The sequence below is a fragment of the Platichthys flesus genome, chromosome 4 (assembly GCF_949316205.1).
Source record: "Platichthys flesus chromosome 4, fPlaFle2.1, whole genome shotgun sequence".
Classification (NCBI taxonomy): Eukaryota; Metazoa; Chordata; class Actinopteri; order Pleuronectiformes; family Pleuronectidae; genus Platichthys; species Platichthys flesus.
In genome coordinates this window covers 26,621,224-26,647,842 of record NC_084948.1, presented here as the reverse complement: position 1 = coordinate 26,647,842, position 26,619 = coordinate 26,621,224, and the positions used below count along the sequence as shown (strand labels likewise).

General features: G+C 42.7%; 1 protein-coding gene across 4 annotated transcripts; it reads left to right on the top strand.

Moving 5' to 3' along the window:
- The first annotated feature begins 874 nt into the window (after nucleotides 1-874).
- On the top strand, nucleotides 875-14,714 carry zc3h4 (zinc finger CCCH-type containing 4). 4 transcript variants are annotated; one of them, XM_062385764.1, is made up of 14 exons: nucleotides 875-1,178; nucleotides 5,291-5,606; nucleotides 5,731-5,838; nucleotides 6,107-6,308; nucleotides 6,840-7,021; nucleotides 7,483-7,579; nucleotides 7,708-7,838; nucleotides 7,930-8,043; nucleotides 8,355-8,466; nucleotides 8,692-8,801; nucleotides 9,171-9,631; nucleotides 9,825-10,147; nucleotides 10,272-10,505; nucleotides 10,778-14,714. In XM_062385764.1, the coding sequence occupies exons 1-14, from the start codon at nucleotides 1,099-1,101 to the stop codon at nucleotides 12,451-12,453; spliced, it is 4,146 nt and encodes a 1,381-aa protein (XP_062241748.1). In that variant the 5' UTR covers nucleotides 875-1,098; the 3' UTR covers nucleotides 12,454-14,714. The 4 variants fall into 4 exon arrangements, with proteins under 4 accessions (XP_062241748.1, XP_062241747.1, XP_062241746.1 ...); XM_062385763.1 differs by having other exon boundaries at nucleotides 7,483-7,591; XM_062385762.1 differs by having other exon boundaries at nucleotides 7,447-7,579.
- Nucleotides 14,715-26,619: the final 11,905 nt, after the last annotated feature.

Here is a 26,619-nt window from a genome sequence, read left to right as displayed (position 1 = left end):
TATAATACATGTACCTATTTACTCTAAGGTTCAGAGTTTAGAATCTAGTGGTAACTGTGCATGTTGCAGCTGGACCCCCCCCCATGGATGTTGGTCCCCACGTGTGATTGAGATTGAGGGCTACAGACAGACACACTAATCAAAGCCCGTCAGTTTGTCTGTGGCCATCTGAGCAAACAAAAATAATGACTGAATTGAAATAATGCACATTTAGAATATAATGTGTAATAAAATGTATGTGGTATAGTTGGCTGTTTATTGTTGTAGTTTGGACTGTGTATAGACAAATACAACTTTTTTATTTGTAGCATTAGTTGTGTAACTGTGTGATGTATATTCCTTTAGGAATTTGCTTTTTGCTGAGCTTTAGGGAATCTCCTCACAGAGTGCATGATGTTTTTCAGAATACTACCCCCCCCCCCACACACACACACACATACACACACAAACACACAACAGGTTATTCCTATCAAAATGCTTTGCCTGACAAATACTGGACATGTTGGATATTATTCAGTACATCTACTATATCTATAAGAGTTTATGCTCAATGTAAATTTATTTTATTATTAAACAACCTGGCGTGTGCACTTTATACTATGATTTCACATTATGCACATGATTTGACATCAAATGGAATCTGAGCCCTTGTTAGACCAGTGTATTGTGTCGAGTGTTTAACTAATTAAACTGTAGTTATTGAAAAAGGTACTTTAGGCTCCTGCGAGTCAAACTCGGGGGCTTGTTTACACCCGGTGACTTTCACATTCGGTAATTTCCGTGAGACACACACACACACATACACCCTATCGTTGTGATGTCACGCTCGGAGGAAAACGCCCCCTTTCTCCTTGGAGAAGACCGACGGCCATTTTACGTTCACCAGTCGTCATTTCACATCGCTACAGTAGGACGGAGAGCGTCAGGACTCACTTTCATCATATTTCTGTGACAACTGTAGTGGAGAGAATTTGCCTACAATGAACTGAAACTCTTCCTGAAATCAAAATCCAGTAGAATCCTAGTGAAGTGACGCATAAGCCAGTGATTTCAAGTGTCGAGTTGTAATTTTTTTGCACCTCAATGTAGCTAGAGGAAATGGCTGTGGAAAGCATGACTGTGCATCCAAACTCCCCAACTACCAACCACGAACACAACAGTCTCCTGACTGACGAAAGGTCGAGTAATTCTACAATCATATTGAAATGAAATTATTTATTTGTCCTGTGCTTTTACACAAAAAGCCCGGAGTTTCTTTTTCCTTTTTTTTCTGTCAGAGGGATTAAATCCACCTTTTCTTGGAAAACGAGTGCAGAGGTAAAGAACGCCATGTTGACACGACAACGCCAACTGGGAGGCCACATAGCACCTGGGAGAACGTTGTTCCCCGTCTTTTTATTACGTGTCCACAAGCCACGGTCAATCGACTCGAGACAACGTGACCAGAGACAAAAAGACGCCAGTGAACCCGCCGAGCGCTCCGCCGCCATTCTTCACTTCCACGATTAGAAAGCGCATCGGTCGAAAACGTGCCCACATTTAAAAAAGACCCATCGACTCAATGAGCGGTGGTTCACGCGTGTTGTTTGTGCGGGGACGGTAACGAACGTCCCGCAGGTGCGACGCATTACAAGCGGTTGTTTTTATTGCTAACATGGGCCTACTCCTCGGCTAGCTTAGCAGCATTAGCTCTTTAGCTAGTGCTACTGTTGAGAGAGTGAGGGTGGCTAAGCTAATGGTTGTTGAATGGTAATCCGCTAATTATCCGCGTTTCCACTCAATGCATCATCGCAATAATATAGCGTGTATAACGGTATCAGACCAGTATGGGTAATGGAAATTAGCTGATACGTCAGAATCCGTTCTGTAATTCGGTGTACACGGTGACGCTATTACGAAATAACTTGGCTCTATGGTGTCCACCTACTTAAAATGTGTAGTCACCGTCATTTTACGTTAATAATACTCGTATTGAAACTTATTTAGCTCCCCAATGCTTTTACATTGATGGAAATTCTTCCCCTAAACTCTTAATTGTTGCCTAATTTAAGAATATTTGACTTTCTAAAGATGCCGATTAACCAGTGTTATTGTCCAGTGAGTCTCGTTGGATAGTCTTCTGGACGTGTTTGTGTTGTTTGTTGCTCATTTGTCTAATATTTCCCTTTTTTCTAGTCGTGCCCTCACTGACTCGTCCCAAACATCCACAAAAGTTCCCAAAAAGTGCAAAACGTCTGCAAAGCATCCCAGAAGTGTGTTTCAAGTCAAACACAAAATTCCCTTTTCCACAGTGTCCCAGTTGGCAAACCTTCAGTGTGTTAACCAGTTGACCCCCACGCCCCACAGACCCCACTAGTGTCCCTTAATGGCTAGGGATAAAAACTTGTTGAGTGTGGAGAAAACCTGTCACAGTAAGTATTCCCCCATTTTAATTGTGGCCCTTTTGCTTACAGAATTGACGAAGCTATGGATTCTTCCACTAAGTTAATAATGTACCATAATGCATGGTAATCCTTTGATTCAGTCATCTGTAGAAGATGATAATAATCTTGTGCTCTGTTGAACTGTCAGATCTTCCCAGTTGTCTGTTAGTATGGTGTGGTCAGAGATGTTATGGTATTGAGTGTTAATGGACTGAATCTTGTTTATCATAGTGTACATGGATGGCAGATACTGCACAGACCTGTGTTCTTAGTTTTCAGCAGTTTTTTTGGGTCTAGTCTTGATTGTGATCAATATTCAGAAACTCATGAAGGTAGTAAAAATGTTTCCTCTCTGCACGTCTGTTAGGCAAAGGTTTATTTCTGTGGACTTTATGAACTGTCACATTTACACTGAAGTGACTTGTTGATTTCTAGACAGGGCTAGTGTGCATTTTGACTTTTATCTAAACTGGTATATTGTTGGCAGCAGCCGATGTGTATTTAGTGTCTCAACAGGCCAGAGGCCATCAGCTTCTGTCTATAGTGAATCCAAGCTTCTCCCTATTCACCACAACCAGCTTTCATAATATGACCAAATCCCTTTGCAATGGGATAGACAGGGTCAGCAGAGTTACTTGTGTCCCATAGGTCTTAATGAGAAACTGGCTTTGTATCACAAGCAGTGACTGTTGAGATGATTCTCCTGAGTTTGTGGTGTTTGGATTTAAAGGTGACTTCTGGTGTAGATAAAGAGCCTGTTAGAGGAGGTGCAAAGTTGATAGACCTGTTAAATCGTGTTTGATAAGTTTTAAGGAAAAACACTGTATTAACAGTTGGTATTAACATAAATTGTTGTATTGAACACTGTGTAATCTGTATATATTTGTATTTTTTTAACCTACTTAGAAAAAAATGCTAAAATAATGGGGGAACTACCTTTATAATAATGACTCTTTACTCAAAAACTGAACTTGGTTCTGAGCTTGAGTGACTTTTATTCAGCAAAGTTTTTCCAGATAACTATCTTCTTGAAGCATGTTCCTGATAGTGTATGTTGTTCTTCTAGATAAAGACAAATACATTTTTAAGTTAACAGCTTTTAATGATGATTTGACTTGAAGACTTGAAGTTGTTTACTTGGCATCAGTTTCCACTGATGTGTTCCAGTAATGGAATAAGCTCATGACTAAATGCACTGGTTACTTATTTCTGAATTGATCTCTGTAGAAGTATGTGGCTCAGATCACAGGTTATTAAGGCTGATTACTTTGCTCTCCCCAGAGGAAGCTTGCATGCTGAGGATGTGGTGTCGTGCAGTGTACACATGCAGTGCAGATGACATTGAGCTTCAAACACAGTTGACTGTACCAACCACCTGTCATGTTCACATGACCCTGGCCTCTCTGCTGGGCTTCAGCAGTATCTTCAGCCTTGAGCCTGCATTGGGTGTGGTCCCTTGTGGGAGCGGCCAGGACCTAAATACGGAGTGATTAATACTTTGTTCCTTCATTTTTACTAGAAGTTATCTCCTGTTTTAGCTTGGGCCGTAAATCGTACAGTTTTCAGCCTGGAAAGTTCTGTACTTTTGGTACCTGGAGCTTTTTAAAACCTCATCCCAAACCCTATGAACAATTTCCTGCATCCCCCACTCGCTGTTGGAGTAGGCCTTTGTCATGTGATTCAAATCAACCAGGATCTCATGGTTTGGTAAAACTGCTGCTTGGGAGGATCAGTTGACCTCTGTCCGAGGACATCATTAGTTCATTGTCCATCCCTCACGCAGTGTCATAGAATTGGGATCCAGTCAGCCATGGGCATTTTCGGTGTTTGACCTTTTGTGTGCTCCTCACACTTTATGGGTTATATATTCACACCATTTTGTTGTGTGTTAAATACAAACTTACTTTTTCTAGTTTGCATTAAATTAACATGAAGCAGCATTAAGGGGACATTACATGTATTTTGACTGGGCTGAACTCTAAAGTATCTCTACACTGGAGGTGGTTTTTGATTGCAAGGCCCTATACATTTGGCGTATCCAGAAAGTTCTGCACTCACCTGAGTTACATGATGAGCACTTAGTGTTATTCCTTGGCTCCCTGTAGGAACTCTTTCTGCACATCTTTTGTAGTTATTCAATGTAGAGTAATAACATCTGTGAATTTTTATCATAAATACATCTGTGACATATACGGATTCAGTAAATACACCTGGCAGAATCACAGGCACTTGCAAATACACAATTTTGTATTTTATGTGCACTTTATTGTGACTTTAGCAACTGTCCCAACAGTTTGTATCTTCAATAAATATCCCAGAAGAGAGGTTAAGAATCAGAAATGTCCACAGCAAGTTAAATGCACCACAAGGAAATTATTAATCACAGGCTTCAACCAATTTTGAACCATTAACATTACCAACTACTATTTCACATTATTTGTTTTTTTTTAGTTATAATATATCCAACCTGTGTGATGCAGTCTATGTATTATACCTCAGGAAACCATCTCGCTACTAAATGTTCAGATGTTTCTTGGTTCATCTTTTGAAAACGTATTTAAACATTAATAAACTCTTGGTTCAATCAAAAAACCTGTGTTTGAAAGGTTAGTAAATTAATCAGCAATAAACAGAAGACTTGATGTTTTTTTGCGATCTCTACCGACCCTCTGTGCTCGTTTTCCTACCTTTTTATCCACGACCTCTGAAAACAAATCACAAAATGTTGATTTGATTTCATCCTGGTTTCTTTCATGTTTTACATATTATACATAATTATTTCCTAAAACTTCAGAGCAGGCTGCTAGAGTCGGCCACAATGAGAAGATGAGATGTATAACATGTCTATATGTTCTTTTCATATGCAGGCCAGAGGATGGAGAACTGGAGGAAGGTGAGCTGGAAGATGATGGGGGAGAAGTTGAGGTGGAGGAAATAGGTGGAGGTGCATCCACAGCAGCAGCAGCAGGAGGAGGCGTTGGAGATGGGGGTGATGAAGCAGGTGGAGGAGGTGAGCCAGGAGGGGAAGGGGCCGTGGAGAAGCCTCGGGGAAGTAAGGAGCGCCACGCCAGTAGCGAATCTGACGAAGAGCGATCGCACCGTCGCAAGAGGAAGAGGAAGAAAGAGAGGGAGCGAGAAAGGGAGAAGAGGAGGGCTAAAAAGAAGCGCAAATCCAAACACAAAGTGAGAACTCAAACCACTTAAGAAAAAATAATACCAATCCAGTTTTCCACATGCACTTGTTTTATCTAAGACTTATGTGTCGCTTACATTCTGTCAATATCTCTGCGGTTGCTCTGTCTTTCAGCGTCATGCATCCTCTGATGACGACCACTCAGACTTCAGTGAGGACTCAGACTACAGTCCCAGTGAGAAGAGGAAGTACAGAGAGTACAGTCCCCAGTACCCCCCTCCTGTAAGTCAAAAGAGCAAACATTGTCCATACTCACATAAAAATACTGCCAATTTTAGTCTTGATTTGTGAAAGTAAAATCACATTATATTTCATTTAGCTAACGCTTTTATCCAGAGCGACTTACAATAAGTGCATTCAACCCCGAGGGTATAAACCCAGAACAACATGAATCAAGAAAGTACAATTTCCTCAAAAATATAGCAAAACTACTAAGTGCAATAAGTAAGTGCCATTTAAATGATCATCTAATATCTATATCTTTCTCAAGACTCATGGAGGCTACAGTGGCTCAAAGAAGGGCAGCTACATGAAGATGGAAAAGCCGACCTACGGAGGCTACGAGGAATATGAAGAAGAGAACTATGAGGGAGAGGAAGAAGAGGAAATAGGGGAAGAAGGCTATGACGACTTCACGAAGGAACTCAACCAGTACCGCAAGGCTAAGGAAGGAGGAGGTGGTCGCGGACGAGGTGGGTCCATGATTGTCTGGTTAAACTTTTGGAATTTAATTTTAGACCTGCTGTGCCACAGATTAAGCCCAATGCTAAATATTTTGCTCATTTGCTCAAATGAGATTTGATTCATTAGTCATTGACACAGAGTACAACTGATAAAAGTAGAATACTTCAGACCTTAGACGACGACATAGACCAGATTGGGTGAATTCCACTTTCTTTTGTAGACTACATTTATATAAATCTGACCATTTATTTTTTGTGTGACCTTATACTTTGGAATTATTTAATATTTTTAAGAAAATGTTACTAGGTTTCCATTGACCTTCAGGAAAGTAAACAAGGTTTGTGCCACTATGTGACAAAAGCGTAGTAATGTAGTCATTACCACGTGCTTTCTTTTGTCTTTAATTCTGATCTGTTGTTAGACAAGGAGCTTATTTGTTAAAACTTTCAATCCAAATTCCGTAGAAACATTACTGACAGTCTCTTGCCTCTGTAGCTCGATCGCGTTTAATTTCTCTTTTTGTCTGCGTGTCTCTGCAGGGGGCAGAGGTCGTATGAGAGGCCTGAGAGGCCGTGGAGGAATGAGGGGAGGAAGGAGGGGTAGAGGAGTAGGAGTAGGAGAAGGCGGCGGCAGAGGAAGAGGAGGTGGAGGAGGACGAGGACGAGGTGTAAAGATGGGAGGAGACAATGATGAAGGAGATGGCTATGGAGAAGAGATGGAGGTGAGGTTTTGAACTCAGACTGACTCATGTTTATTTACTTTGGTCACAATCCTGGGAACAAGTTGTTGCTTTGTTTTGTTTGCTTTATAATATTTGTTTACACAGTTATTAAAATATAATTAACATGTAATCAGAAGTAAATAAATACCAGCACAGAAAAACAATCCCTGCTGTTGGTCAATTATAAGAAAAGTCAAAATCCTATTAATGCATTCATAGGTCAAATAGTTTGGATGTCTCTTTGTACTATTTCTGTGTTCTAGTTTCCCAAACCAAACCAAGAGTACATTTTTTTACTTTAGGCAAAGGATCGATCTGAACAGTTTTTACCAACTTTATATACCAGCTAGCGTAGTTTCACAGAACCTTAATTCTTGCTTAAATGATATTTGGAATTGACAAAATAAAATGTGCTTTATATCAAGACTCAAACCAGTGGCACCTTTCAACTGTCCTCACAGTATGGAGAAGATGATTATGACAACATGGGGGAGGAAGACTATGATGACTACTCAAAAGAATTCAATCCGTACAAGAAGTCCAAAGACAGAGGCAGAGGTAGGTTTCCAGGTATTTGTGTGTGTTGTTTTTCATCTGTCTTCTCCAGCTGTAATAATGATGCACAGGGTGTCTTACAAACCTCTGTCTGACAGTGTTAAATTTCTACTCTCTACTTTCTGCACCAGGAGGTAAAGGAGGCCGTGGGCGAGGCAGAGGTAAAGGAGGACGGGGAATGATCAGAGGAGGAAAAGGTCGAAACAGAGGGAGAGGGAGAGGTGACATGGGGAATGATGACGACAATGACATGGACAATGGGGTAAGGTTTCTATAGTTGTTTTTCAGCCCAAATTGACTAGATATTCTATCAGAAACAGATAGCATGTAATTGTTGGTTTGTTTATTTTCAGGATGGATGTGGAGGTGATGGTCCTGGATTAGGAAGGAGGAATCTGAATGACAAACACCAGGATAAGAAAGGAAAGGCCATCTGCAAGTACTACATTGAGGGCAGATGCACCTGGGTAAGATCACATTTATGTTTGCTATTTCGACTCAGAAAGTTGTACCTTGACAGAATCATATCTTGTGATTTAGTTTGTTGGCAACTTATAATATTTATCATATTCTTACTACATTTGTTTTTATGCAATGCTGATAAACTATATTGATGATGTTGTTACCATCAATAACCCTTAGAACACCATAATAGATTTAATAATGCAAAATATCTGAAATATTGTTTGTTTATTTGAACCTTCTGGTCTCAAGGTGTGTCTTCAGATTTTGTCCCCCGGACAAACAGATTTAATCATGTTCTATTTTGAACCGACAGGGGGACCACTGCAACTTCAGCCATGACATAGAACTGCCGAAGAAGAAGGAGCTGTGCAAGTTCTACATTACTGGATTCTGTGCTCGAGCTGACCACTGCCCTTACATGCATGATATCCTTCACAGAGAGACTATTAGCACAGGGGAATATTGGTACATTGTTGAGTGCTTGTGAGTTCGGTCAAAGGGAAATTGTCTCTGAATATAGGTGATTAAACAGCCAAGCTGGCTATATTTTTCCCAGACTGAAGTTAGATTATTCAGATTTGACTTAATTGGAAGCATGAAAGGTTTTGCAGAATATTTGTGCAAGTATTTCTCCTTGACTCCCATCCTACGTGAATTCCCCTGCAAGTTGTTCCACACCACAGGTAACTGTGTCAATGGCGACGAGTGTATGTTTTCACATGATGCCCTCAGTGACGACACTCAGGAGCTCCTTAACAAGGTAAGATCTAGGGCCTAATCGTTAAGTCACATTCACAAAACACATCATATAACATGTCTTGGTTTCTTGTCTTTATCTAGATGGTCAACTGGCAATCAAATTAGAAAATACAAAAGATATTTTAAGTTAAACCAAACCACATAGGACCCTCTAACCCTGCAGGTTACTTTTTTTTTTTTTTTAAAGTTTATCTGTTCAAGTTATTCAGTGGTTTAAAGGACAATGAATACAGCTTTTGTGTTTATACAATTTAAAAAGTTATTTCTTGAGCAGAAACCTTGTGTGTTTTAACTAATACTTTTTCTTAAATACCATTGGAAACTATTTAGAAACATTTATCAGTGGATTCTTTGTTAACTTCTTTTCAAGATGCTGGCAGAGGATGCCGAAGCAGGAGCTGAGGATGAGAAGGAGGTGGAGGAACTCAAGAAGCAGGGAATCAATCCTCTCCCCAAACCCCCTCCTGGAGTGGGCCTCCTCCCCACACCTCCTCGGCCTGTTCCCCTAGACTCAAACACAGGGCCAGGGGATTTTTCTGGGCCACCACCCGGAGACTTTGGGGGTCCTCCTGGACCTAACCAAGGACCCCCAGGACCACCACCGGGACAAGGGCCTGTCCCTATGCCCAATCCCTGTGCTGGTCCCCCTGAGTTTTGCCCTGATGGAAATCCTTTCCAAGGCATGCCCATGAATCCTAACATCCCTCCGCCCCATATGGGCCCCCCACCTCCCTGTTCTGGAGGGGGAGGTGGTGGAGGTAGGAAAATCCCCTCATTGTTCGATCTTAAAGTTCAGCCGACGGGACAGCTGGCTCACAAACTGGCTGTCAGGTAAGAGATAAAAATGTAAACATTTAAAGGGTACTGTTTATAATTACAGACCCTGTCTAGACAGACAGCACACAGACTCACATACAATTTCTGCAGAGACTACAACCCTATCAGACCCAGTAACTGTTCATTCAGCTGTGGAAAATAAACAAATGTAATTATTCCTGATTCCTGGTTCTCCCTCTTGTATCAGGAGCCAGACTCCCAGTGGCAGCCAGGGTCAGACCACAGCACCTGGACCTCAAGGGGCACCTGGTACCAGCCCAATCTGCTTTCCTGCTCCTCAAGGCATGATGTCCCCTGACATGCAGAACATGGGCCCCAACCTCGGGATGAACCAAGGGCCCCCAAACATGGGCCCTGGTGGACCACCCATGATGGGAGGATTTCCATCTGGTGACGGTCCTCCATTCGGCGGTCCTATGCCCCCAGGTCCGCCTCAGGGTGGAGGAAATTACTACCAGAACTTCCTCAATCAGCAGGAGGGTCGGCCAATGGAGGGAGTGATCCAAGAAGGTGTGTAATTCATAGTTAATAATTACTTTAGAGTAATTATTTTGAATGTTGAATATTTTTTTCAGGTGATGGCAGCAAAGATAAAAATGTTCTACTATTTCATACAATCGCTGTTCCTTCTCAGGTGACAACTTTCAGGTTTTCTCCGGCATGGACGAGAGAGGAGGAGGAGGGACATGTGGTCAAGATGGCTCCGCAAATGGAACGTCAGCCAATCAGGGAGGAATGTCTGTTCCTGACTTCCTGCCTCCAGCACAACGTGTCCTGTTTATGAGGATCCAACAGAAGCAGCAGGAAGAAGAGGAACGAGCCCGCAGAATGGCAGAGGGAGGAGCAGAGAAGAGTAGAGACGCTGAAGGTAGAGGAGAATCATCTGCTCCACATCTGTGTAAAATATATCTGTCATCTGCGTTTTCATCTTCTCCCTTAATGCTTTTGTGATTTATCTTAAGATTTTACGTTATCATAATAAACATCTGTCTTTAATGGGTATGCCCATGTATTTAGTCTTCAGGGAAGTTGTACAATGTATGATGCCTTTAAAGATTTTTTCAATGTTAATCAGTAGGATCTGCTGTAAAGTGTTAGTTTGTTTCAGTTAACACAAACACGTCTGTCATCCCTTTCTAGGTGATTCAGGGAACTGGTACTCCAGTGAGGATGAGGATGGCGGTAGTAGTGTGACCTCAATCTTGAAGACACTCCGCCAGCAGACCCAGGCTCCTCAAAAAGCTGAAGGCCCCCCGAGTGACCCCCGCCTGCAGAAGACCTCCCCTGCCCACCCTCCAGCTCGCCCAGCAGACCCCCGCTTGTTCCGGGACCCACGCCTGGCACGTAATGCAGAGTCTTCCTCCGACTCCGTGCCCACTCCATCTGCCGCCGGACCGCCAGCAGACCCCAGGCTAGCTCGACTAACTGCTGCTGCCTCAACTGGACCCACATCCCACCCACCACCAACCACTAAACAAGAGCCTCCTCTGGTCTACAAGCCCCCCCCACTTACGACCCCAACAGTGGAAGAGGAGGAGACGGAGCGGGTTCTACGGGACAAGCCAGTACCAATTCCTCTGGACCCACTCATGGGTATGGCTCTAAGGGATCCACGCTCTCAACTACAGCAGTTCAGCCACATCAAGAAGGATATTGTTCTCCACATGCCCGCTTTTTCTAAAACCATCACTTGGTCACCTGAAGATCTCCTTCCAATCCCTATCCCCAAGCAGGACCTCCTGCCTCTTCCACCAGGCATCCCTCCTGTGTCCTCTCTGGACCCCCGTCTGTCCCGTGCTCAGCAGCAGCTCCACACTTCGCTTCCTCACTCACAGCCTCCTCCTGTAAAGTCGCCTCCCTCCTCGGACCCACCTGCTTCCTCCTCCTCCACCTCCTCCATCCCAGACTTTGAGCTTCTGTCTCGCATCTTGAAATCGGTCAACTCCAGCCCATCGCAGAACTCCCCTCCTCTCTTACCCACCTCTTCTGCCCCGATGTCACTGCTGAGTCCAGCTCCCACCATGCCTCTTGCGCCTCCAGAGAAGCCAGCTGACCCCCGTGTGGCTCGTAAGGGCTTGTCAGACCCGCGCCTCCAGCCTCAGAAGTCAGCACTGAAGCAGCCGCCAGAACCCACACCAGCTCCTGTCTCATCTACAACTCCAGCAACAACATCTAGCTCACCTCCCCCTACCACTGCCCCCTATGATCCAAGGCTGCTTTCTTCAGGTGGGGCAGGGCGCGGTGTGGGGGCTGGGCCAGCAGGGGGAGCCAATATGCTGAGCAACATCAGTCTGTATGACCCAAGGACTAACAAACCAGGCAGCCCTGGTACTAGCAGTGGCTCCAACAACTCTCCCAACACAGATTCCAAACTCAGTGACACCATAACGGCTAAACCCAAGTCCAAGGAGCCCCTTTTTGTTAGGAAGTCTGCGTTGGACCAACCAGAGCCAGAGAAAAGTGGAGAACAAGGGACAGATAGATACAATAGTTATAATAGGCCCCGGCCAAAGCCTGCACCCTCGCCTAACTCCACGTCCCAGGGAGCAGCCACTGCAGCCGGTGCTGCTGCAACCGGAGGTCAGGGTGCTCCTGGAGCTGCTGCAGACCAGGGGCCTGCAGGCGTCCACAACCTACCAGTGTCCTCTCTCTTTGGCGGATTGAAACAGGCAACCAAGCCTGGTGGTGGGACTGGCAGCCCTTTCGGAGGTAACAGCCCGGCGCAGCCCGACCAGGCGGCCATAGACCAGGAAAACGCCTCACTGAAAGACGTTTTCAAAGGCTTTGACCCCACAGCCTCACCGTTCTGCCAGTGACCTTTTGACCCTGGAACCATAATAGCATCACTTGGTTGGCCTCTTTTAACATTTTGGACACTGAGCAGTGAAAAGGAGAGAAAAGCGCACTGAGGCATCTGCCTGTAAGACTGGTTGAGACAAATGTTGAACAAACTGATGTTGTTCATCGTGTACACACAGAAATGCTTTATCACAGCGCGGGTTCAGATTCTATAAAAGACTCTTGGGAGGGGTTTAAAAGTGAATCTCCAAATCTCTATTTTAAACAAAGTTATTGATGTAGAAATAAATGTATTCATCTCAATGCTTAATGAAAAAAGTTATTCAGACAGCAGCAAATACACATTTATATCTCATCTCATTATTCCCTTTCCATTTCAGTTGTTCAGCTTCATTTTTTGCAAATCTTCTAATCTATGAACGGTTTGATATACATGTGTGTATATTGGGCAGTTGAAGTTGGCCGTGCTCCTGGCAGTTTTCTTCTCAGAGTTAGTTTTGTTGTTATTAACAACAGCACTGAGGCAACTTCTCAAGTCCTGTTGCTGAAACATATTGTTTGCTACATCACTGCCTTTGCATTTACTGTCCTCTTTATTCCTTTTGGAAACTGTTTTCAAATAGAAGCTTATATTTTGTCAGTTTGATTCACCATGTCACATTTTCTGCAGAAACGCTCGCTACTAAGTACTTAAACTTAAATCTATATTCTGCTTGATTTTTTTTTTTAGTATTTATTTTTCTACTTCTTGTCACTGTCGGTTTATGTCCTCTGAGGGTTGTATTAATATTTTTAATGTCTGTATCTCCTCCAGTTGTTCACACACAGTTTCATATCAGGTATTTAGCAATTGCCCCAAAACAAGCAACTGTGGTGTTTAAAGGAAGTGAACCTGTGACCTTTCAGCACTGCCTCTCTACCCCACTACACCACTGTTGTCCGTTCCCTCCACCTTCATTTACTTTTTGTATTTAATCAGTGAAATTGAGTATGCAGATCATAAATATAAGCTTCTGTGGCCTTAAGGTAGCGGACATGGATATTAAATCTTGCTTCTCAGACTTCAGACGTACACATCATGCTGTACCTCCTCATCTCTGCTGGCTGATGGTCAGCCAAGGCTTCAGTGATCTTGTAGGGACATTAAACAATTTTCGGTTTTATTTTTCCCCTTTGCTGAAAAGATATGTCTCCCAAAGGCTCCACATGTAATATTCAAGCCTTTATGTGTTTTCACCATGATCAGAATAGGACACCTTGATTCGCTTATTCTAAAATCATTTAGTTTTTAACTTTTTGATAATAATGGAAAGGAATCCCACAAGGCGTGCTGCACATTTCTGAAGGGTTGGAAAAAAATTGCAGCGTTTCAGCGTCAATTTACAAGCTTTGGCTCCAGTGGTTAGTGACAATGTGACAATCACAATCTAGACTTGAACCTAAAATCCAATGAATGCAAGAACCTTGCATTCATCTGCAGGTGCTCCCTCTTCTGTCAGTCTGAACAGTTAACACAACTCAACATGTTTTCTCTCAGACTCGCAGTAGAAGTGCACGCTTCATGGTGGAAATGTTCAAAGTTAGGATGAGTGATTTAATCTTAACTCCTGAACTTCCCTGACTAGTTTCTGCCTTATACCATAAACCGTTTAAGTCAGATGAGAGTGCAGCATCTGAATCAGGGTGAGGTTAAGTTCCATTTTTTGCCTGATGAGCCACAGATTTCATCGTCGGGCTTCTCTGATAATCAAGTCACTATAGCGGAGCAGCAAGAAGATTTGACTTCTTGAAGGAAAGGATTGTGCAGCAGCTGTCCGAATCGTCGCCGACTGTCGTGTATAAATGTTGATCATTTTAATTTATTTTTTTTATACTCTGGTAACTATACTTCCTCACTTGTCGTTTTTGAACTGAATCGTTTTATATATCAGGATAATGAAAGTACCACTCACCTCAGTGGGATGCAGGAAACCTGCCACAGTGTGAAGAGAGGAGGATTTTTTTTATTTGGTTTTGACTCAAACTAACAAAATATTCACTATTGGCTCTTTCCTCCCGGCTCTTACGTGGCTGAGTGTCAGCTATAACAAGTGTGAAAGTTAAAGTTGATTTGATCTTTTATTGCTTTGTTGTTTTGTAAATTCCATGTTCCTTTTTTCTTGCAATGTAAATTTGACCAGTATCCTGTCTTTGGAGGAGTGGAGTTTTCTAACTGTACACTGTAGGTGAGGATGTCAAAGTATTTAAATAAAGTTGATACATGATCAACCAGTTATAATTATGCGTTCAGCCATTTTCTTTGCCTCAGTTTCATTTTATCAGTTTATTTCTGACATGATTTGAGAGATTGATAAACCTTTAAGGAACTTGGTTTATGACCAGGAGTGACACTGTGGCACTTTTGGAGCCATCATCACCCATCTTTATTTATAGTCTCCGGTTGATGTTAGTGTGGCTATGGATCAAGTTCATTTCATGTTTTTCTTTTACGACCCGTTAATGATGAAATACATGTCATCTTAACGGCTAAAAATAAAAATGTGTTAGTTTTCTGAAGACAAGACTTGCAATGAAACCTAAAATGCTTATTTTAAGCTATGATTTTCAGCTACTTCGAGAACCAGACGGGTGGGGTTTCGTAAAACCGGAAGGTTCAGGCTGTGGTTACTGAAATGGCCTCTGTTGCCTGTGACTATTCTTTGTTCTTTTGCCCAGTCTGTACGCTTCCCTGTTAAATGAATAATTATTTAAAAACACCCTTTGACCCAGAATCCTAAAATCCCTTTATTTCTCACACGAAGGCGAGTCAGCCTTTCTGACGTGGTTCCTGTCTATCTTTAGGGCTGCAGTGATTGAAGCTGCGCGGCTCTTGGCTCGGCATTGGAGGATTTGGATCAGCACCCCAGCAGCACACAGCCTGTTTCCTTGTTCACTTCGATCCTGCAGTGAGTCACTTCCTGTTCCCCTCCCATCCTGCAACACTGGCTCCAGGAAGACACATCGTTTACCAAGTACCTCAAAGGTTTCCTATCTCACACACACACACACACACACACACACACTCACACACTCACTTCAGTTTGTTGGGTACACTTATCTTGCTGAATTTTCCGAACATGAACTGATGTCTAATTTATAAATCACTACAGTAGCGTGAAACACACTTAAACCTGTTGAAGGTAGAATTTGTTTGAGGGTGCTCATGCATATACATTTTGTGTAGATACTCAAATGTGTGATTTGTCAGGTGATCTGTAGAGGGACACAAGCTGAGGTGTGCTGATCAGCAGCCTGGGTTTGTGGATGAATCATTTTCTGTCTCACAGACGTCTCGGAGCCAGGTGGATTCCTGAACCGTGCAACCATGTGTGTCACATGAGCTTCAGTTTCACTGTGATTGCCAAACAAAAGAACCAGACATGCAGGATTCTGTACATAAGCAAATTAACAAATGTAACAAATTAAACTGTTAAAGATTACATTTTATTTGTATTGTGCCAAATCATAATATACAAAATGATGTTGAATTGGTTTTCATTGTAACTTTGAGCAGATTTTTCTACATAATGTACTCTTGAGTCTTTTTGCCCAAACAATTGTCATAAATAAAGTCATATTGAAATAATGAAAAACACGGATATGTATAAACGCACATCATATACAAGTGATTACATGATGATGTGGTGCAGTGATTTAGAACTCTTACTGGGCCTGTTTCACCCAGTAAGGCGTTTCACCTTTTTTTTCCAGGAGTTCCCTGAAACACAAACAAGTTCTGTGTTCACCGTATCTTTTATCAGTAATCTGCTTAGCTGCCTGTTCAGGAAGCTCCCTGTGGTAAGTGTAAATATAGAAGATCTGATCCTCTTAGAGGAAGGTTTGGATGGGATTTGGAGATTGATGGCATGTTGGCTGCAGTACTGCATTTGCACTTGTGGGGACGCTGTGTATGTGAATGCCAGTGTTGATGACTGGGCTGAAGCTCAGTCTCCATTCAAACGATGTGTTTTGTATCTCTGCTTGTTTGAGGCCAGGATATCTCTGCTCTATAAATTCGATATTACTTATATAGGCCCACATGCTGCCCTAAACAGAGCGGAGGGCACCGGGGTTAGTTTTCATTCTGCGGCGCCCACACCCTTCAGTGTGTCTGTCCGAGTGTTGCTTGTTCTGACATCTCCAGATAACAGTGTCTGTTAAAGTCCTTCCTCTGATTCCCTTATTGTCTCATTATGTTGGGAGATAGTCAAGCATTAAAGCTCGGATTTCACCTGAATGCAACTGCTTTGCCAAACCTTCCCAATCCTATGAAATTGCAACTGTAGTAAAATCCGTAGGTCAAAAATACACCTGATGTTGCATTTGTGTTGCACAGTAACACAACATTCTGCCTGTCTCAGCTCTATTATCAATTGTATCTTCCTTTTAAGGAGACAAGGAGGAACTGAATGTCCTGGAGCTGACATTTTAACAGATAAAACTTCACGTACGCCACCATCACCGTGTTATGACTTGTTGTTCTATCAGGAGGACGTTTGTTCATGTCACGGGGGGGGGGGGGGGGGGGGGGTGACCTCAAATGTCCACTTCTGAGTCAAATAACTAGATTAGTTAGAATTGTCAATAAATATCCATTCTGGAGCTATAGGCGTATCTGATTGATGTACCTCTATCAAGACCTAGCAGTCATATGAGACCACATTCCAATTCACTGGATACACACTTTTATTTGCACGGAAACTAAATGGCTTCTTCGCTCTCTCTTTCCACCAATGTTTCATGTTTATTTAATCAGGACTTTTTTTTTGCATAATCCTGCTTAAAAACTAACAAACCAACAAACAGACAGAGCTGAAAACACCCCCCCCCCCCTCCCCCCTTGGTGGAGGAAATTAATCCTTAGATATTTCTGATGAAACTGTCAGTTGGACTGAGCCGATGAAAACAAACATACAAAAACATAGTAAGCTATACAGACAAACATACACAACCAAAAAAAGGCGAATCATTGATTCTGTTGGGATTAATCCAGTTACACAGAATGATTTCTTCTCTAACCCAAACTCTACAATTATTTGAACTAAATGGAATCTTCTTTTATCTTCATTTTTTTTTTTTACAAATTAAACCTTTAACTTATCTAATGATATCAGTGTCATTCCTACAATAGATTTTGCAACACTCCTCTTAACTTGGGTCAGTTAATAAAATATAAACAGCACTCAAGCTGATATTTGTTTGTGGAACTGTGACCTGACTGGTTATGGTCAGAACCCTGAAGTTACATCAGGACTATTGTTTCAGTCGCTGCATTCAGCAAACTTCTCCAGTTGGATGCAACAAAAATATTTTAATGTTTTCAATCTGTGCTGTTACAGTCTCAATTCTATTGGAATGCTCTCCCTGTAAACATCTCCTTGTTTTCATCTCTTTTTTCTCTGTAGTGATCCAAGCCTGTGTGATAACAAAACCCTGTCTGTCTGCAAAACGCCTCAGGGTCATCAGCTGCTTTCTTCAGGGGAAAAGAAGTTTTATATTCGACTATGTAAATCAAGACAAATACTTAACTTGAGTTTAACAGACGCATTATTGATTGATATTTCTGATCGGTACCTAAAAAACAGCTTATTTCATGAACCGCAAATCTACAACACCTCAGTCAATTCTCTGCTGCGGCTCCTCTCTTCAGACTACACATAGAATCAATTCTGTGAGAGTATGGGGAATATTCAGTTTGACTAATTCGGGGCGTCATGTCATAGTTCCACAGAACCTCCCACGTCACTGGAACAAATGATTTTTTCTCACTGCATGAGAAACCGACAGAGAAAAGACTGGACAATGTTCACCTCGACCTTCAGCCACCGAGTTTCTGATGAATAGATCAGCAGTCTGAGGTTGAGATGAACAAACTTATCTCACTGTGTTGGTATTTATCTGCTCAACATGTGAAAGGGGCCTTTGTGGCGTCCACATGCTGGAAGTGACTGTGTGTGTGTGACTATGTGTGTGTGTCTGTGTGTGTTCGTTCAGATCTACTGCATACAATTGAGCACTTGTGACATCACATGTAAAGTATGGTTGCATGTGTGTGTGTATATTCGTATAGATCTACTTTAGACAATTGAGTATTTGTGACGTCACGTGTGTGTGTGTGTGTTCGTGCGTGCGTGTGTGTGTGCGTGTGTGTTTGCATGTGAGCTAGGGCTAATTTCATTCACAGTAAATCTCAGATCAGTCTGTTCCCTTTAAACCAGCATCTAGTGTAATTTGACACAAAAATACACGAAGTCAAATGAAACACAATCACAGTGTGTCATCGTGGGGACAAACACACCAAGGATCCAAAATGGCAGATTTTGTTTCTTGGAATTTCATCATGTCAGTTTTATTAGTGTGCTTTGTCTTTGACGTTAGCTCACTAACTAATGATGAGAAGCACAAACATGGACAACATGCAGCCAAAAGTGAAGCCAATCTGTCTTGATCGCCCCCTGGTGACCGGCTCCAGAATACGTCCTAAACCCTGCCTCCTCCATGTTAGTGGAAGGGACGTTTACATCTTTGTTTACAGTCCTAGTAATCTCTGTTATGTCTGTTGTGTTGCTTCCTTCTGCTGATACTATAACTTGTAGAGTTATTCTCTGCCTCTGTAGTTCACACCAGCTCTTCAGAGCTTTATATAGTCTTTAACTCACTGGTTTGGCTTTCAAGCCCACAGCTCTGGTTATGGTTCATTCTAACAGCTCTCATCAGGCCGCTGCTTTCAGCCAAAGCCCAGAAAAACTCACATTTTAAACACCCACACATTTGGAGACCAGCTGGTGAACATATAGTGTCCATCCTCTGCAGGGATAACAATGTTTCTCCCACCACTTTGTCATGCTGAGGATCTGGGATTGTCAAATCTGCTGCTCCCAAGAGACTGTGGCACACACACTTCCTGTTCCATGTTCCCATCCAGCCATTACCACTGTCATCTTGTGAAGCCACCATCTCTCCTTCCCTTTCCTTTCCTTTTTGCTTGTCCCCCCTCCCTCTCTTTCTGTCTGTGCGGAGGTTATTGCAGTTCAGGTTCTTGTGCTTCTCTTGAGGCTTGATGGTCACTCTAATTCTTCAAAACAAATTCTTTCCATATCTCCTCCCGTTCTCCTCCTTATGCTCCACATTGGTCAGAGTGGGTCACGCCCATTTCTCCTCCACGATGAATCACTTTTTGAACAAACTAAACAATGCCGTGCTTTCCTGTCACGGGCAAGAGGAACATTATATCCTCAGTCCCGCTGCAGCCAGCCTGTCTGTCTATCTGCTGAAAGTCCTCACACCTCCAACTGTTTCCTCTGTACGATGATAATCATCCTTGAATTGAAAGTTTATGTTGTATTTTCATGGCCGTGAACTAGAGAAACCTTCTAAGAAAATCTGTGAACGTTCTTTCTCTGTTTCTGTTGTTGCATCACTTGGTTTTGATAATGATAATTAATCTTGTGTAGCTTGTTTTTACTGTGATGTTGTTCTTGGGTTACGTAAGCTCAGTTTATTAAACATGTGGTGGGTGTATTTCCTGAGGTTTTATGAGGTTGTTGAGCTGAAGTTCATGCTGTGCCATCAGCACTTTACGTTTTTAATCCAAATCCTGTGTCTGTTACAAATGCTCTGATATAATGCCTTGGTGTTTAGAAATGATTCTGATACATGTTATTAGGAAGACGTACATATTTGTCCAATCACCCCGTCATGTCAGAGCAGTGCAATGCATCCTGCCACAGGTCAGGAGCTTCAGTTAAAGTTCAAAGATCAGGATGGTGACAGACTAAGATCTCAGAGACTTGTCAGGCTCACATTGAGTGAGCCGGGATTCTGAGGATGAAACGACTTGTTGATGTCAGAGGTCACACTGGTGGAACTGATAGAACAGTAACCCCGGTGGTGGTGTGAGGTTGTGGGGGATGACGTTTTGCATGCGTTGAGCCTTAAGACCAATCAATTATGGTTTGAGTTCCACAGTCTATCTAAGTTATGTTGCTGCGGCCACAGATTACCATCCTCTCATGGTTTCAGCTGGATAATGCTTCACGTCACAAATGAATCATCATCTCAAGCTGGTTTCATGTGAATCCAAAAGAGCATCTTTGGAGTTTGGTAGAACCGGAGATTGGCAGCTTGAATGTGCAGCTGAAACATATACAGTATCATGCTTCATGCAACATGGGGCAGAACCTCAAAGGAGGAATCCTGTGGTATCATGCCATGAAGAACTGGGGCTTGGAGTAATGGGAAGAGCTGGAAAACCTAACTTGTGTGTTCTTACCTCTGCAATCATACTGGAATGAATCTAAACAAGCTATGTTACAAAATGTTAAATAGGGGTGTCTTCCCAGCTGGTGAGTCTCTGCAGGAAGAGCAGGTCATCCACTAATCACAGGGGGGATTCGTGGGTTTGATTTCCTCCTGCATCCGTAAGAAAAACACTGAAGTCATTTTCCTGCAGATGAAAATCCTTTTTGATAAAAAATGTTATAGAAATGCTGCCATTTAGCATTTGTTTAAAAAATAATTGAAGATTTCAACTTGTGCACATATCTTTTTTAATCAGTACATTGAACTGTTTTAGGGTTTATATTACATTTAATTTAGATGTCTCTGCCGTCTATAACAGTTCTGCAGACTATTTTTTTTCTTTTGTTAAAGCAGTGGTTCTTGGAGCAAGTTGAGAGACGTAGTGTGGTTGTCGGAAATTCCACATATCACTGACTCAGGATTACAACTAGGGGCTGACGTAATATTTTATTCCCGCTCAAGTTCTGGTAATTCCCGTGTAAATAATATGACGTGAATGTTGGATTAATCCCTGAGACCAGGATGGCCCGGAACTGCCACCTGACAATAGAAGAAGAGAATACTCCAAAGAAATGATTAGTTATCACCTGGTCACTGATGATAATATCAGTTAACTTCTGTGTGGAGCTGGAAACAAACCTAGTAAAAACATTTGTAAAAGCCTGTCTGGAAAGAACAAGAGGGGATGTGAAACTTCTAAAGGCTCTAAACTTACTTCAGACTAACACTCGGTTCTATGAAACGCTGGCAAACTATTTCAAATGACGTCGACACAATATGTGGTTGTGAGTCTGTCCGTCAGGCATCGTCATCCTCCCAGAGACGCCAACATCAACATCTTAACTTCCTGTTGTGGAGCGGAACGATCCAAACCACAGGACAAATTTAAAACTGACCATGGATGGCATGTGCCCAAACACACAACCACACTCACACACACGCCCGCACATGCACAGGACTTTGGACTCATCTCTCTTGTGTGTTGTTTGAGAGATAAATGAATTGTATTCTCTGTGCTACACACACAGACACACAGACATCCTTGTACCATACATCTACTTTAACCTTTTAACTTGTGGGTCCCCACGAAGCTGCTGCTCCAGGTTCTGGACCCCCACTCAAGGTTTTAAACTGTTTCAACAAGCTTAAACACACACATATGCACACAAATACACCTTAGTCCAACTGGAACCTTTCCAGAATCAACGAGGCATGAGCTGGATGTTTGTTTGTCTTAGTGTTCAACCATTAAGGTTCCCAGGTCTAGACAGTCAATCACACACACACACTTGTAAACACATATGTTTGCACTGTAAACCATACAACAGTCCCTATAGCCCCCTTCCCTGATATGAACATGCAACAAATTGACCTTGATCCCTTAAACACAAGTGTTGAAGGGTAATTTCCACGTTTTCAGAAATATATTTCTTCGTATTCTTTCTGAGAGTCAGATGAGAATGGCGGCCATCCGGTCGCTTCCCTTCCTCTCTTTCTCTGCAGTTGTCTATTTTGGTGTGTTTGTTCCAGGCGGGCAGGGACCCTCCGGATGACCCCTGAGCCTTGAGGAAGGAGAGAGGGGGGAGACGCAGGGAGACGCAGGGAGACCATATAGGACTGGAGAGGAGTGAAGGGGAGGATTGTGGGAACGGAAGGAGGCCGGAGAGGTGGGAGGATCAGCCCTGGATCAGGGAGGGAGGGAGAGAGAACGGGTTAAATAAGTTGATGTTGTGCATTTCTGAGTGTGAGTGTGTGAGAGAGAGATGTTGTATGCATAACCTTTGTGTAAAAGACTAATTTATATGACTGCATGTATGTAATAGCACTCTGCAGTTCCTCATTGAGGCGTTTATGTTAATTGTTCCGTATTTCGAGGCCGACTTTGACACATTTACGATGTCCTGTGTTATTTTGCCCTCGGCCCTCTTACATCATTCATTGTTTTGCTTTCCACTGCCGTTCACTCTCTGGAAAATGCTCCAGGAAAAACATGGAGCTGCTCTGCATTTACATGCTCAGTCTGTAATGAAGCCCAGTAGCAGTGAGGCCACTGTGACTTTCCCTCTGGGGTCAAAACCGAAAGCTGTGAAAGCTGTGATGGTTGTTGTCGTGGCTAATTTTATCCATGTCAACAAATGAGAAAGCGTTTTGGTGTTGAAGTGACACAAACGGAGACCAACAGTGGAAGAAAGCAGTTCCTAACTTCTATAGCTCATTTCCCACAGTGGCAATATTATTTTAGTCTTTTATTGAAGTATGAATGACACGTCTGTCAAAATGTCTGGTTTGACTTTCGGACAACGATTGACTGCTGAGGTTTAGTTGTTACAGTCTTCACCATGTTTACCATTTCAATAGTTTGGTCCATGTCCCATCTCTTAACATGGAGGAGGTGGGGTTTACGACCTATACTGCAGCTTCAGTCTATGGTCTATAGCTGAGATGTTTCACTCAAAACTACAAATGGTAAATGATTTTGTATTTATATAGAGCTTTAATAGTCTTGATGACCACTCAAAGCGCTTTACAGTACAGTTTTACATTCACCCAATCTCACACACATTCATACAGTGCATCTAATCGCAGCACTTTGCTTTTCTATGGGGGGGGGGGCATTCAGGGTTCAGCATCTTGCCCAAGGACACTTCGACATGTAGATGGGTCAGACTGGGGATCGAACCACCGACCTTCAAGTAGGAGGACGACCACTCTACCACTCAGCCACAGTGGTGGCGCTAGAGGAAAGGTCAGGGGCACAACAAAGGTTGTAGGTTTCATCTTCTAATGCTGATCTAGCCAATAGTTGTTGAAAGACTGATCAGTGCAAATTATTGGGTCTTATACAATAATGTTTGAATTTCACTCTTTGGTCTCAGATAAAAGTTCAGTTTTAATTCAGCTGCTGGACACTGGGATTACAGTTGGATTAAAGTTAGCAGAGAGTTGCCTTACTGGGCCTCAGATGGAGGAAAACAGCTGGAAACCACTTCTCTCTGAGGTCATCTCTCTCTGAGCCTCTATTCTTGATTCCTTCTCTCCCTCTTGCTGCAGATATTTGTGAATCTGTGGCCAAACACATGTTGTAAACACGACCAACAGGCATGTTAATAGTATTTTTTCTCTTCTCCTTTTCTGGGTTTGTTCTTTTCATCTCACCCTCCTTCCATCTCTTTCTCTTTGGTCTTTTTCGTTTCTCATTTCCTTCAGTCGATTGCCCCCGAGGCTCTACAGCTCTAAATGGAAACACATGGAGGGTCACTTACTGACAGATTCTCAGAATTCCTGGCGATGAGGTCACACAGTGTCTCAGTTGTATACTGATCCTGTATACTGGTTGCTTGGGGGTGGAAATATAACCTCGTGCTCACCAGGAACCACTGCAGGTTTCATGTTGGGCCATGTGGGTCATGACTGTTCAGGTCAAATCACATAAGATAATTTGTTAAAACAATTTTTTTTCACTTACTATGAAAAATTGCAGCAAAGGGAAAAATTCTGAAGAGTCATTAAGTTTGAAACCAAGTTTTCATCAGCAGGTGACTAAACCTTTAGGGAAGTGACTCAACCACTGAGATTTGTCCTGATCTTGACTCTTTTATTGTGAAATCTATGAGACTGCAAGTGTCATGGGATGGATTCATTCCACCTGGCTGAGTGAGCCTTTTGCATAATCACCTGACACTGAGAGAGGAAGGATTGGCTCCGGCTGTCGCTCTGTTTGCCAGCTTCAGTTCTCAGCTTCAGCATTGTGCCATATTTACAAAACATAAAATGTTTCCTTCTTCCTGTATTTATGTTCCTTCTTCTTTTTCATTCGCTAAATAACCTGAATAGAGATATTTGAATCTAGCTCTTCTTCCCACCTTTGCACGTCCTTCTCTTCTTTTCACTCTCAGACTGCTTTTATAGCTTTGACTGACCTCACATTGCCTGCCCCCCCCCCCTCTGTGTCTGAGAGCTGGAGAAACACCAAACTATCTGGGGGTCTTAGCATGGGGGCGACACCTGGGGGGCTGCATGGAGCCCTGCCATGGGGCCTCCGTGTGTGTGTGTGTGTGTGTGTGTGTGTGTGTGTGTGTGTGTGTGTGTGTGTGTGTGTGTGTGTGTGTGTGTGTGTGTGTGTGTGTGTGTGTGTGTGTGTGTGTGTGTGTGTTAGAGAGAGATATTATTGTGGACTCATGGATCCTCATGTGGACCCACCCCATACTGCCCTGATTACATCTTGATTCACTTAGGTGATGTCATATCTGAGTGTGTGTGTGTGTCTGTGTGTGTGATGTAACACATCTTTCAGAGACTTGGTGTAATTCTCTGCTTATCTAGTTTACACATTCCAGTCGGCTTCAAGCACTCAGAGAGTGAGAGCGATTCAGTGAGTGAACAGATAAAGAGTGTGTGTGTTCTCCCTGCAGCGTGTGTGATTCTCCTGGAATCCTTCCTCTGCACCAGGGACCCCGACAAGAGGTCGAGATTCCAGCAGCGCTTGGTGTTCAGAGAAAAAAAGAGACAAACACAGGAAAAGTCTGGAGAACTTTCAACTACTCGGAATTTTCCTATTCTCTGTGAAATTGTGACAGAAATATCTTTCCCCTCAAAGCCGAAACCCTAACAGTAACATTAAGTGTTGTTTGGAGGTCTTTCTGCTTGTTTGCAGTTTTATTGAGTGATGCTGCTTCAGCGGAAAAGACGCCCATGTGTCTTTCTTTGCAGACCAGCACAAATCACACACCAATCACACACGAGCGGAGAGGGAATGGGTTTAATTTGCCTTGCAGGCATCCTGCAGGAGCTGTAAACAAGATGTGTCTGCAGTCTGACCTGCGAACAGCCAACGTCTGCATTCTCCATTTGTTAAATCCTCATTAACTCTCTGTAATTATGCACAGAGCCAATCCTGCCGGGGCCACCAGAATCCAAACTTTACGCTCCAGCAGGTCTCAACTGAGCCAGCAGTAAAAATCTGAGAGCCCATTTAAATGTCTAATTATTCCTCAGAGTGTAGAGACTTTATAACTCTGTGGAGAAAACAAGGTCCCAGATCCTGCACCAGAAGCTCCAGGCAGATACATGACCCTTCAGTTCACTACACACCTCTCCATTCATGTTAGTTATTTTCCCATGGGTGTTTTGAACATCGCTGAATGCGTTTGATATGTTTTTTATTGTCAGATCTGTGCCTGCTCCTGTTTATCTGTTTTTAAATCTGTCACTGGTTTGTGAACCAGTAAACCCAGTGGTTTCTGTCTGCTGATAATCAAATCCCAGGCTCTTCATCACCTCCTCAACGTCTGTTGCAGCAGGAGATGAACACTAAGACAGCTCTCTGATTAACTGGATCAAGTGGACAGGTGGTCAGGAATCATGACTTACTGGTTTCACCTGCAGGGCTGGAGCAGCACATCATAGTTTTAACAATTCAATAATCCTAAAAACAATAAATCTGGTTATGTTCTACAAGTGGATAGAAGCTGATCCACATGTTAACCTTTGAGATGTCCTGGCTTCCCACCCTTTGATCAGACGGACAGATGTTCTCCATGATCACCATCAATTCATTTGTCTTTAATAGTGAATTTATCAATAATGTCTTATCTCTTTATCAGACAGTATCTTAATGGTTTGTTCAGTCTTCTGAATCACTGACTTAAAAACAAGAAACAACCAATAAGACCAGTTTATTTGATTAACATCCAGGGCTCTGCTGTGTGGAATGAGTGGGACAGGAAGCCCATATTTATTTATTTCAAAATAAATCCCAACTTCTTTGTATCTGAATAAAATAATAACACACATGAAGTAATATTGAATTTTTTTTTTCAATGTTGGTAGAAAATGAGCCACTT